We start from the raw sequence: 13,520 nt of genomic DNA on the forward strand, positions 1-13,520 counted from the left end.
CCCAGTACAGTTGACTGTCTTAATTATAAAGTATACAGTCTTATTTAGCTCATGTTTCTGGAGGTCTCATAGCATAAGCTTGAATGGCCACATCTGTTGAAGGTTTTACTTATGAGGCCTCTAAAAATCCTAAGACCTTACAGAGTATCCCATAAGCAAAGCACATAAAGTTCGATCCCCATTGGCTTTTATAACAAGCCCACTCTCACAATACCCTATCAGTCCAGCAGTGTTTCAGTTCATAAATGGATTAAGCATTTGTGAGAGCAGAATATTCATAACACAATCATCCCTTGAATGTTCCACCTGCTCCACTCATTAAGACCACACAATATTGATTAAATTTCAACACAGGTTTTGCTAGAAACATTAATTAATAATGCTATGAATCATGCCAAATGCTTTCAAATATATGATTTCAGTTTAATTTTCTCAAAGAGAAACTGGAGGTCTGAGAAGTAAAGTAACTAGTTAATGGGCCCAATTCTTTCTGGTAGCATGATTAAATGGCTTCCCACTGGTATCTAAGATACTTTCCAGTTGTAGAAATAGAATTCAGAGAACCCAGGAATCCTGGCAGAGTTACACTAATAGCAAGGGGCTAAACCAGGATTTGAACATACATCTTTCATATACCTCTATGAGCAACTGTAAAGGTTTAGGCTCTCCTCAGCCCTACAGAGCTTCAGCTTTGGGCCAATTTATTACTTATTTTTCTCATTCTCCTAGCAGAATACTTGTCATGGACAATGTACAGGGGGGAGAGGTTGATCTTGGCTCACAGTTTAGGAGGGCATAGTCCATGACAGTGATGATTACATGGCAGCGGGACTCCATGGTTATGGGAATATGAGGCAAGTGCCAGCTACATCTTTGTAGAATCAAAAAGTGGACACAGAACCCTGGCTAAGACTACATCTACATCATAGGCCCTGAGCCCCACCCCTGCAGCCCTTCTTCTGGAGCAAGGCCCCATCTCAGAATGATCCCACAACCTTCCAAAATAGCACACCAAGTGGGAAACAAGCATTCCAACACATGTGAAAACATTTCACATTCAACTATTACAGGCCCACACTGGGGAATGCCCTCAGAGACAAGTCCGTGCCTCTAGCTCACCTGGCAACGTTGGCAGTGGTTGTAAGCATCCCTTTCGGAAGTGTGAGGACACAGAGGCTGGTGTTGCAAGTGGCTTTAGTGACACTTAGCATAGCATCTTAATAGCCTTACCCACTGAGCTCTAACTACATCAAACTCTGCTAAACCTTCTCCTTATGTGGTCCCGTTTAGCCTCTGCAGTAACTCTCTGCAGTCTCTTTACTATTCGAAATTGGTCAACATGAAAAGCCACCCTAAAAGGCTGAATGCCTGCTCTAGGTCAAAGATTCCAGAAGTAGAGGCCAGGGAGAACTCAAGCCCGGGTGTGCCTTCAGCATCTGGGCTCTTAACATGGAGGCTCTGTTAGCTGATGTCACATAGGTTATGAGTGGCCAAACCAGGAGCTGGCCCACACTCTGTGAATCCAAGTGGCCGTTCATTGATTATTGAATACAGCCTGTATCTAACACTAATTAAAAACTTACTCTACCTGTACCTCATAGCATCTACTCACATGGATGGTATTTCAGTTTCCTCTTGATTAGGGCCTAAGGAACCCAGGCATAGGAACCCCCAGGAACAGATCATGTTTCCCCTGTCCAGTGTTGCAATCAGTTATGCTTGGCTGGAACCTGAAAATACCAGATGGGAGTTGGAGGAAGGACAAAGGACTTGTTGAAGCACAGTCATTTGGTGCTAAACAGAGATGCTAGGCATCTGAAGGGATTGCTCAAGCTTTGTTTCTAGTACTTTGGTCAGCAACAAGACTAGGTGAAGAGGATTGTGTCTACTTAATCAACCCAACTAATTGGTTGAATCAAAGTGTGAGAGGGAACTACTGTTTTCACTGCTGTTGGCTATGTGCATACAAGTCTGCCATTTCCTTAAGCAAAGGCCTTGGAGCCTTAATGTATCTTTTGGCCAAAGGAATAACATAACTAGGGAAAGTAATGCTATTCTTTAAACTAGGTTCTTTTTAAAGTTACTATTTATTTTTATGTGTGTGGGTGTTTTTACTGTATGTCTGTGTGTGCCTGTTGCCCACAGAAGCCCCTGGGACTGGAGTTACAGATATTTGTGAGATGCTCTGTAGCTAGGGGTCCTCTGAGAGAGCAGCCAGTGCTCTTAACTACTGAGCCATCTCTCCAGCCCCTAACCTAGACTCTTGCTGAAGGTAGTGAAATGATGAGCTTTTAATAGGAACCACTGATTTCTTAACAAGCCATTTCAAGTCCTTTGGCCTGAATTTTCACAGACAGGTCAAGAACTAATAGCCTGCCAGAGACATCAATCATTCTTTATTCAACAAAGATTCACATGTACTATGTGCCCACTTCCATGTTAAGTCATGAATCATAGTATAGGTTACAGACAAATTAGGTAAAGTGCTGAGCACAGCTTTCAATACTTGATGTACACTCAAATGAAGACTGTTTTCCAGTTTCAGGTCTTGAGCACTTGAAGCCAAAAGAAAAGAACATCACACTGTTGAAAGCCTCATCTCTCAGCCTCAGCTCTTGTTTCAGGGGATAAGAAAGTCACTTTATCCCAGGAAGAACTGGGAGAATATAGAGGGCTGAGATTAGGAAGCTAGAGTAACCTGCAGCCATTTCCACCAAGGAGAGAGGTCTGCCGAGTGCCAATGGAGGCAATGCTTTGTGGTTGGATAAGTGCAGTGTGCTGAAGAGAGAGACCAGCTCATTGTGTGCCAGGCAACGCTAGCAAAGGAGATTTAGTTAAACTGATATCAGTGACTAAAGCAAATTTATTCTGAATTTTGAGGGCCAGCTTGTCCTATATGTTGCTCCATCACTAGTTAAATGTTTAAGTCTTGCTGTATGTTATTCTATAATTCAGAATATTTGGACAAGGGAAATGGAAGGAGTGGACCTAGCATTTGTGGGGAAATTCAGCCTAATCCTCTAATGGCTATATATTGCCTTTTAAACTGTGCATTCATGCATCCAAACCCCTCAGGTTGGTTGAATTTCCAATGAGTGAAGTGGGGAAGACTGATCTTTGAGTTCTTTTTTCCCCCCAAAGCATGGCTATAGGCAGACACTGTGTCAGCTGTTAGAGGAGCAAGTTCAAACTGTTCCCATCACCTTCTAGTCTATTTTGCATCAAGCCTCAGCTTTGACAGCCACAAAATGGGGTTGACAAGACCGGTGTTCTGGGTTATCAAGGAAACAAGCAAGATGATACAAATAAAAAAGAGGACCATTAGTAGTTGTATATTAAAAGTTCAGCTGTCATTTATATCTCCAAATACGAACCAAAGATATTCCAGTCTACTTCACGGTGAACACAAGCAATGTCTCCATATAATAACCTACCATTTCTTCCTTTTCTTACCTATGTTGAGGGTTTCTGTTTGTTTGTTTTTTCTATTTTTTATTTTATTATGAGAAAGGGAAAGAAAATGTAGATTTGGGTGAGTGGGGAAGTGGGGAGGACATGGGAGAACTTGGGAGAGGGGAATCCATAATTAGAATAGAATATATTGTATGAAAAATCTATTTCCAATTTAAAGAAGCTAACAAACCATAGTGATTGGTAGGTGTGTGTGCACTTACATGAGTCTGACTATATTCTTTGTAAACAAAGATTTACCTGATGACTCCACTTCAACTGGCCTAATAAGGTCACTTAATAATAGTGAAAGGATGACTTCAGAAAATGTTAGAAAATATGGACTGTTGTGCCTGAATAATCCTTAGGTCAGAATACTGCATTGAGCCTTGTGCCATGTATGCTTGTGGATTCTGTGGATTTATGCAGAATGTATTCACATTCTCTGCTCAAATAACCGTGTATTTTCCACATGCTGCAGTCATTTTGACTGTGGGATGAATCAGTGGTTCCCATCATTTGCCAAATTAATGCAAAGGAGCCAGAATAAAATGAAAGACTCTAACAACAGCTTAGGGAAATCTGAAGAGGTGAATAAAAATTATCATTTGAGCTTAAACTCAAAGGGAGACAGACTAGCTGACAGAGCTCTGAGCAGGCCTCTTGTCGATGAACTTCTACTTGGCGGTCTATCCCAAGCCTTTCTTGCTCTCAACTTCTTTCTCTCCGTGGAATATATTGCTTTAATATCTAATGTTAGATGTGGAATGTTTTGTTCATCTCTTTCCACTCAAATATTCTACTCTGCTGCTGAAATGAATGTATTCTGAAACTTCATTCTGTAGCTATAGAAACCCAGATCCTCAGTGTTTCCATTGGAAACACAAAAGAGCTCTCAGTTAGGAAGTAGCCTGCTGTTAATTATAGAGCTATGAATAGCTTAGACTTCATAAACCATTAAGTGTCTATAGATTCGGGATTATTTTTCTTTCACTTGCTCTTTTCTTTCCCCAGAAAGAAAAAAAAAATGAATTAAAGCTAGCCAATTGAAACAAAATCATCTGTTACAGTAGACCTTCAAATGGTATTTTTGTACAATGATCATCACTAGAAGACCTGCTATAATATTCTACTGAGTGTTACATGCCCTTGGACCAGACACTATAACAACCTGTGTATTCAATATAAAATGTTTTAAAGAATGACAAGGTGTAAACTTCTATAGAGATAAAATTCAGCGCTGTTGTGGCTAACAGGAAAAAGAACAATGTTTTTACTGTAGAGACTCGGAAAAGTCAAGGAAATATGTAGATCCTTCTTTTGTAACTTTAGCTTCAAACAGGAATAAATCCAATTATATTTTTCTGGTATTTTTGAAGCCCTTTCTCTCACTCTTAATTATCCTTTCCTATCCTTTATTGATGTTGCCTGGTTATGGCAACAGCTTCTGAACATACCCCAATCTTCTCTTTTTCCTTCCAGAATTCTTTTTCACTGAACCAGGATCCTTTCCCAAGATACTAGTTTGAAGGGCTAGAGAGAAAACTCAGTAGTTAAGGATGTTTGCTGCTTTTGCAGAGGATCAGAGTTCAGGGCTCAGTACCCATATCTGGTAGCCTCACCAATGCCTGGAATTCCAACTCCAGGAGACCCAATACCCTCTTACAGCTTCTTAAAAGGCCTGCATAGGCATAAGTATAACTACATACTCACACATACCATATACACATAAATAAAAATAAATCTTTAAATCCTCAGTTGAGATATACTACCTTCCTCATTATGCCTTGTTACTAGTACCCAAGTCCCTGAGTGGCTTCAATGGGAGAGAAACAGGAGTTCATGTTCATTCATATGCATGTGGATGCTCATATTGTATGGATGCATGATACATAAACGCACAGGTTGTCATTTCTTATACCCCTCCCCCCTTTTAAAGACCAAGGACTCTTTTTGGCCTGGAATTCACAAAGCAGGCTGAAGTAACTGAGCCAGCCTGCCCTAGGAATCCACCCTATCTCTGTCTCTTCTGGGATTATAAAACTCATCCCCCACCCGTGCCTTGCTTTTTACCTGGATTCAAACTCAGGTCCTTGTCATAAGCAAAGACTTTATCAACTGAGCTACATCCCCAGCCATATCTTAAAAAAAAAAAAAAAAACTCTTTTTGATTTCATGTAGGTCAGTCGGGCTAGCCTTGAACTCATATATCTGATGTTGACCTTAAGCTCATTGTCCTATTGTCTCTACCTCCTAAGTGTAGGTTTCAGGAATGTGCCAGCACGCCTGGCCCCAACATCCTGTGGAACTCTCCAACTTCACCCAGCCTCATTTCATCTTGTATGAACCCCATGGCACAGTCCTGCAGAGAACCACAGCAACACTGGCCACTCCTTTTTCCTCCCTTTAATGACACTGTTAGGAATGTTTGTCTGGCTCTGTTCTTGCTAAGAGCACATCATGATGAATGCCATTACACTAATGCTTTAAATGTTTCTTTTTCCTTATTCTTATGCCCTTGGTTAATAACACAGCAAGTGTTCACTTAGTGGCAGGTAAGATAATGATGCTGTAGAAATGACAGAAGGACATCTGACTCCTTGAAGGAACATTCTAGGTTACATGTAACGTATTGATTGCCTAGTGAAGCTAAGTGTGAACTACTGCTCATTAATAGGGGAGTAGAGGGAGGAGGAGGAGGGGCTTGTTGCTTAATAGGAGAGTATGGGGCGGGAGCTTGTTTGCTCCACCTCTGGATATTAGTTTTCCTGGGCTATGATTTCCTGAAATAGATTAGTTTTATCTGTAGGGCTGTCAGTGCATATAAGGCAAACATTTCCAGGGACATAGAAGTTTAGACCAATTTTTACCAAGGTTTTTTTGTTTTTTGGTTTTTTTGTTTTGTTTTTTTTTTTTTAATCCTTTCCAAAGAAACAAGCATTCTAGACAATGTTTTATTTGAGTTGTAGGATGCGGAAGAAGTCCTCTTTACTTCATAAGGAAATTAATCATAAATGCCTTGCCACTCAACTGTGTTTTATTTTCATTAGGGTGGAAAGAAAGGAGCGTGCCCGACTGAAGACAGTGAAGTTCAACGCAAAACCTGGTGTGATTGATTCGAAAGGGGTAGGTACAAATTGATGAAAACATCTCTAGATTACTGTAAATTTAGTGATAACATTTAGAGATCAACATTCAGGGCTTTTTAATAGCAAAGAAATACAGCACCAGTAGACAAAGAACACTGTCATAAATGTATTGCTAAAAGTAATGTCATTTCTGATAAAGTGGGTTTATTATAAATAATGTTAACTACTGGGGACATAGCTAATGATAACAATAGTGGATGTGCTGACGACTATACTGAAGATGATAAAATTAGTTTTAGGTGTTTTCTTTGAAATTTTCTAAAGGGTCACATTGCATAGACAGTGTCTACTCAACTGATTAATGTATCTAGTTTGACACACATTATACACTTAAGACTATAGCCATAGAAATACATACATGGATCAGTTTAAGTGAATGTGCAGATTGTTGTGACAGACATAGAAGAGAATTAACAACAAAATCCTACCAAAATTAACACTCATGTGTACATTTCCTCTTAGTCATGGCTTTAATGGTATATAATTCAAACATATAACTTTCCCACTTAAATTTAGAGTTGGGCAGCTGTCACCACAATCAGTTTGGGAAATTCCATCACTCCATGAAGAAATCCTGTAGAGGTTAACAATCCTCTCCCATTCCTCAGCCTCCATTCCCCACCCAACCACAGTCAGTAACATACTTTGTGTCTATATAGATCTGTCCCAAATACTTTGTGCAAATGGGATATGCTCTTTCGTGACTGTTAATTCACACTACAGTATTTTTAAGTTGGCATTTACACTGTTGAATGAATAAATAAGTACTTCATTTTTTTATTGCCATATAAAATTCTATTGTATGGACAAACCACATTTAGCATATCTGTTTATCAGATGACAAACATTTGTGGTATTTCCAGTTTTTAGCTACAATGAATAATACTACCATGAACATTTGTATTAAGATTCTGATGTGGAAATATTTTTACTTTCAATGATTATATAGTGCAATAAAATTGCTGATCCCTTCAGCAATATGATGGCTCTATGCTACACATTTTAGGAACTGCCATGTGGTTTTATACATTGGCTGCAACACTTTACATTTCTATCAACACTGTATGTATGTTATGATTTCTTTCATGTGCTGAACAATACTTATTATGTGTCTTTTACAATTTATGGCTATCTCGGTTGGTATGAAGCCATGTGTTACTGTGAGTATGATTTGTATTTCCCTAATCAGTGGAGCTGGTGAGCTTCTTTTTATGTACTTATTGATGTAACCTTTCTAAGAGCTATGTACTCAGATTTGGTATATTTTTAAATTTGCATTTTCCTGCTGTTATTATTACGGGTTTATGGAGTCTCTAAATATACTCTGAGGATTGTTGTAAAACTTTTCAACTTATTCATATGTCTTTTGTGAATGTGGGGGGAGGGCATGATGTACATGTAGGTAGGCTAGTTAATGTCAGGAATCTTCTTCCATTGTTCTTTCACTTTTGAGGCAGGATCTTTCAATCAAACCTATAACTCACCAATCCCAGTATTCTTGCTAGCCAGCTTGATCCGGAGATCCCATCTCTGCCTTCTGAGGCTGGAATTGCAGGCAGGCAACCATACCCAGCCAGCATCTACATGGGTCTGAAAATCTGGGTTCCAGTCTTCTTGCTTGGTGGCCAGCACTTTGACCACTGAATGGTCTCCCTACCCCTGTGTTCTGTCTTTAAATCAATTTTCAGATAAATGTTTTCTAATGCTTTTTCTCCTCATTTGTTTTCTGTTCTCTTCCTATTCTCTTGACAGTGTTCTTTGAGATGACAAAGGTTTTTATTTTGATTAATTCTGATTTTTTGTTACTTTTTAATGCAATATCTAAGAAACATTACCTAATCCAAGGTCATGACAATTTATGTCATACTTTGTTGTAAGAAGGTTACAGTTGCAACTCTTATATTAGGATGTTAACCAATATTGAGTTAGTTTTGTTCATGGAGAAGCACTAGGTTCCAATTGTAAATTATTTGTTTAATTTCATTTAAGATCATTCCTGGTAAATGTATAAAAATATATTTATCATTTTGTGTAGATCTTATATCCTATAACCTCTGTAAACCATATCTTAGTTTTTATAGTTTTAGTGAATTTCTCAAAATTTCTTATGTAGAAGATGCATCATATTCGAAAAGAGAGGTTTTCTTTTATCCCGCTTCAATGTGGATGACATTTATTTCCTTTTCTTTCTTAATCCCCATGGTCAGAACCTCTAACACAATGATAGATGTATCAAAGGAGTGGAGAGTCCAAGGCAGCTCCTCATCTTACTCTTGATCTCAGAGAAAGGAGTTTAGTTTTTTTACCACTCAATGTGACATTGGCTGTGGACTCTACTGTCTTTTAAAACTAGAGTTCTTGAAGAGGCCATATAATATCTTGTGCTATGATAGGAAATAGAATCTTATGCCTTTTTACAGCCCATTTCTTTTCTCTTCACGTTCTTTGCTTTACTTTTCGTCTCTAATAATTGTGACTTTTGGGTGGACAGGGAAAAATAAAACATCACAAGTTATGGTCAATAGATATCACTATGAAAATAGGTAGGGTAGATCATTTTCTAAGGCTTTCCTTAACCAAACTACAATATTAGGCCTTTGTATATTAAATAGAAGTATCATTGAAACACCTCATCAGTGCCATAGCATTTTAATTTGCCCAAAAAATTTAAGTGAAATAGGAATTCATCTGTACATATGTTGTCATTCTTAAAAATGAAGGTCTGTGATGTCAATGGTATAGAGTCCTTTTAAATAAAGTACTACTTCAACACAAAATGGTAGAAAAGTTTCTATATGATTTCTTTATTTCTTTATTATTTTTTTTTTTACTATATGTGCATTGGTGTTTTGCTCACATGTATGTCTAGTGTGAGGGTATCAGATCCCCTGGAAATGGAGTTACAGACAGTTGTGAGCTGTCATGTGGGCACCTGGGAATTGAACCCAGATCATCCCAGAAAAGGAGCCCATTGCTCTCAACAGCTAAGCCATCTCTCTACGCCCTCAAAAAAGTAGAAATTTTTATTGATTCCTAGTGTAAACTTAATAATAGATGTTGTCCTTATTTTTATGCCTACAGATGTTACATGCCAGAGAATTCAAATTGAATACCTACCTGTGTGAGGTACAGACTGTTGACTAATGCACCTATACAAAGTGCATTACAACTTTTAATCCCAGCACTCAGGAGGCAGAGGCAGGTGGATCTTTGAGTTCAAGGCCAGCCTGGTCTACAGAGCGAGATCCAGGAAAGGCCACAAAGCTACACAGAGAAACTCTGTCTCACAAAAAAACAAACAAACAAACAAACAAATAAATAAATAAATAAATTGTAGGTAGAGTTTTCCTGCCTGGCCCCACAGTCAGGACAAATCTCTCTTACCCACCAGTCCCACAGTTTGCTCAGACCCAACCAAGTAAATACACAGATACTTACATTGTTTACAAACTGTATGGCCAAGGCAGGCTTCTTGTTATCTACTTTTTTATCTTAAATTAACCTATTTCTTTTCATCTATAACTTGCCACCTGGCTCGTGTCTTACTTGTACCTTACATCTCGCTTATTATGGCAGCTGCTGGCAGTGTCTCTCTGCCTCCCGCCTTCCACTTTCCAGAATTTTTCTTTTCTGTTTGTCCCACCTATACTTCCTGCCTGGCTACTGGCCAATCAGTGTTTTTATTTTAACCAGTCAAGAGCAACACATTTGACATACTTGAATATCCCACAATAATAAATAAATAAATAATAATAAATAAATAAATAAGTAAGTAAGTAAGTAAGTAAGTAAGTAAGTAAGTAAATAAATAAGTGAATAAATAAGTGAATGAATGAATGAATGAAATGAACAAAGTATATATAGGACCCTTCTCCCCAGAAGTTTGTCCAGTGACAGGCCAGAGCACATGGATATCTTTCGGTCTCAGCAGCTGCCCTATTGCTGTGAAGGGATTGCCATGACCAGTGCAAGTCTTATAAGAGAAAACATTTAATTGTGGGCTTGCTTATACTCTCAGAAGGTTGGTGCATTATCATCATGGTGGGAAGCTGGACAGGAACAGTGCTGGAGCAGTAGCTGAGAGCCGTATCCTGCCTGATTCACAGGCAGCCAAGCAGAGAGAGAGAGAGAAAGCACTAGGCCTGGCATGGGCTTTTGAAACCTCAAAGCTCACTGCCTGTGACATACTCCTCCAACAAGGACACATCTACCTACTCTAACAAGGATACCCCTCCTGACTCTTCAAAACAGTTCATCAAGTTTAGACTTAGCATGCAAATAATGTGAACCTATAGGGTCCATCATTGTTCAAAACCGCCATACCCTTTTTAAACTGTATTTGTTAAACACTATTAGCTGATAAATAAAATGTAAACTCTAGGATTCAAATGGGCTATTAGAAGGAGGAGGAAGAGGAGAAGTGGGACTAGGAGGAGGAGAAGGGGAAAGAGCAGGAGGAGGAGGAGGAGGAGGAGGAGGAGGAGGAGGAGGAGGAGGAGAAGCAAATCCTAAAACTGAAAGTCAGGAAAGCAATGGCCTATTTTCTGTTCCAGTTTGCCAACTCATCAATGCCTTGAACCTTACAACCAAAATAAAGATTGGAATTCTGTAAGGGATGGCAAGTTCCATTTTGTTTATAGACAGGTATTAGCAGTTTTTATCTACAGTTTCATCTTATGATCAATCCATGAGAGTCTATCTAATGGGTAATAGGGATTTAGTAAGATATAAATTGAGGAAATACACTCATGAATACAGAATGGAAGACAGCTGAAGTCATTCTCTGATCTGAGAAGAACAAATCCACCTCCTAGGCAGGAGCAGGAGAAGGACATGTGATCCTTCTCCCTTTTCATTTAAGAGGTCAAATACAAAAACAGGAAACACCACCTCCTTTGGGCTCTATAGCCCAAGATGATGGGTGGAGCAAATGCCACTACAGTTTCATGTTGAAAAAGATTCCAAAGGCATATAGAAGCTCAACAGAATAAAAAGTACTACCAATTAGTCATCACAGGTACAACCTTGGGAAGGGTTCTCTATTGGCAATCTCTAAATTCAATGATTTTTAAAGTAACTTTCATCAATAATTCTCCATAAGCTTTGCTCAGGAATTTATTAGTAATAAAAGCATTTTTTTCTGAATCTCCATGAGAACAATAAATAAATGGGGAAATGTTTTATCCAAACATGGAGCTGAAGCAGATAAGAAGGGAGAGCGTGCTGGAGAGAGGGTAAGTTTCCAGCTAATGGAAAGTTCAGAAAGTTGGGATAGAAAATTCCACTTACTTTGAGCTAAAGACAAGGACTAAAAAAATAAGCCAATATAGAAGGGTCCTCAATGGGAAGGCAAGATAAATTCAACATTAAACTGACAGGGAAAACTTTTTGGAATGAGAAAAGAAAAGGGGTATCCCGAATACCCTGATCCTTAAATGACATTTACAGAGCACTAAAATGTCCTGAGCAGCTTGGGGTGAGCATCACAGTTACTGCAGTAGAAGAACCTTAGAATCAAACAGTATCAATGGGGTGGGAAGCCTATGAAGAGCCTGACTAGAATCTACAAGCTGTGAGTCTCCAGACTCATAGGCCTGGGAGTGAGCAGAGTATACTTCATAAAGAATTTAAACTTTAATTGGCCTGTCGCTGCTCAAGTCACTTTTCCAGAACTGGCTATTGATTAAAATAACATTGAGTGCTACAAAGTATGAGGTGTTGTATAAGGCACCTTGTGAAGCAACCAACAAATTCAAAGGGCAAGATCTTTCAGTGAGTTCACAAAGACAATTGGAGTCAAGAAAATAACAGTACAGCATCACAGGAATCGTACATGACTTTGAGAATTGTAGTTTTCTCTTTAAAAATCAGTAGACTTGGTCTCCACAAGACTCCCTAATTTGTATAAGACAACACAATTAGTAGGGTAGGTGTAAGAGTCAGATTTCAACTCTGGTCATGTTAACAGCGTGTCTTTTCCATTGCTATGTTGTTTGTTTCTAGGTAAATGTCTTGATTAATATTCCTGTTGCTGTGATAAAATACCCAGACAAAATCAGCTTAAGGAAGGGAAGACTTCCTTGGAGTCACAGTTCCAGCAATGGTCTATGATGGCAGGAGCTTGAGGTGGCTGGTCACATTCAGTCTGCTTTCAGGAAGCAGAGCGAGATTAATGCTGGTGCTCAGCTCACTTTCCTTCCACTTCAGGGTCCCAGCCCACGGAGTGGTGACACCCGCTGTGGGCAGGTTCCCCCATCTCAACTAATTTAATTTAATTCAGATAATCCCTCACAGGCATGCCCAAAGGCTATCCTGTATAAATAATCTCCCACAGGTGTGCCTAAAAGATTGTCTCCTAGATGATTTTCGATCATGTCAAGTTGTTAGATAATTAATATTAACCATCACAGAGAAAGCAGGATCAAAAGAGAGGTGATGTTTGAACAAGATCTTGGCTTTTGATTAGGAGATTGTAATGCATAGAGGCAAAAGCATAAACATGACAGCTGACTTAAAAATTGAGTGAGTCAAGGACAATAGACCATGGAAGTTATGGTGGCAGCTGGGATGACAGAGAAGATGAGAAGTTTCATGTAGAAGTTCACATGGAACTTGGAGTTATGACCTCCGAGAGAATGAACAGGTTTTCTTCTTGTGCCGCCCTTCCTAATTCTGTGTCTGAATGGACAGAGAAATGGGCTGCTGGAGTGGTAGCATGGATAATTCCAACTCACCTTGACTATTATGCGGCAAATAGTCATCTGTTAGGATGAGCCTTTTTGAGAGCCATCCCATTAGCCCAGTCTCAGTGTAGCTGAGTCCTGGGATATCTGTAAAGTCCCTTTTGAGTTTCATTCAAACCATTCTTTAATGTAAACTTCATACAGATGCCACCCCTTAATTTCTTTCATTGTTCTTGGA

General features: G+C 39.1%; 1 protein-coding gene across 7 annotated transcripts in view; it reads left to right on the forward strand.

Annotated features, from left to right (window-relative positions):
* The window catches only part of Dlg2 (discs large MAGUK scaffold protein 2), a 901,904-nt gene that overhangs the window by 804,394 nt on the left and 83,990 nt on the right, over positions 1-13,520 (forward strand). For all 7 annotated transcript variants that reach the window (XM_036186483.1, XM_036186442.1, XM_036186459.1 and 4 more), the window contains one exon: positions 6,501-6,576. In XM_036186483.1, the coding sequence (XP_036042376.1) occupies positions 6,501-6,576 (76 nt within the window). The remainder of the gene's footprint in view (positions 1-6,500; positions 6,577-13,520) is intronic.

This window comes from Onychomys torridus, chromosome 1, assembly GCF_903995425.1.
Source record: "Onychomys torridus chromosome 1, mOncTor1.1, whole genome shotgun sequence".
Lineage (NCBI taxonomy): Eukaryota > Metazoa > Chordata > Mammalia > Rodentia > Cricetidae > Onychomys > Onychomys torridus.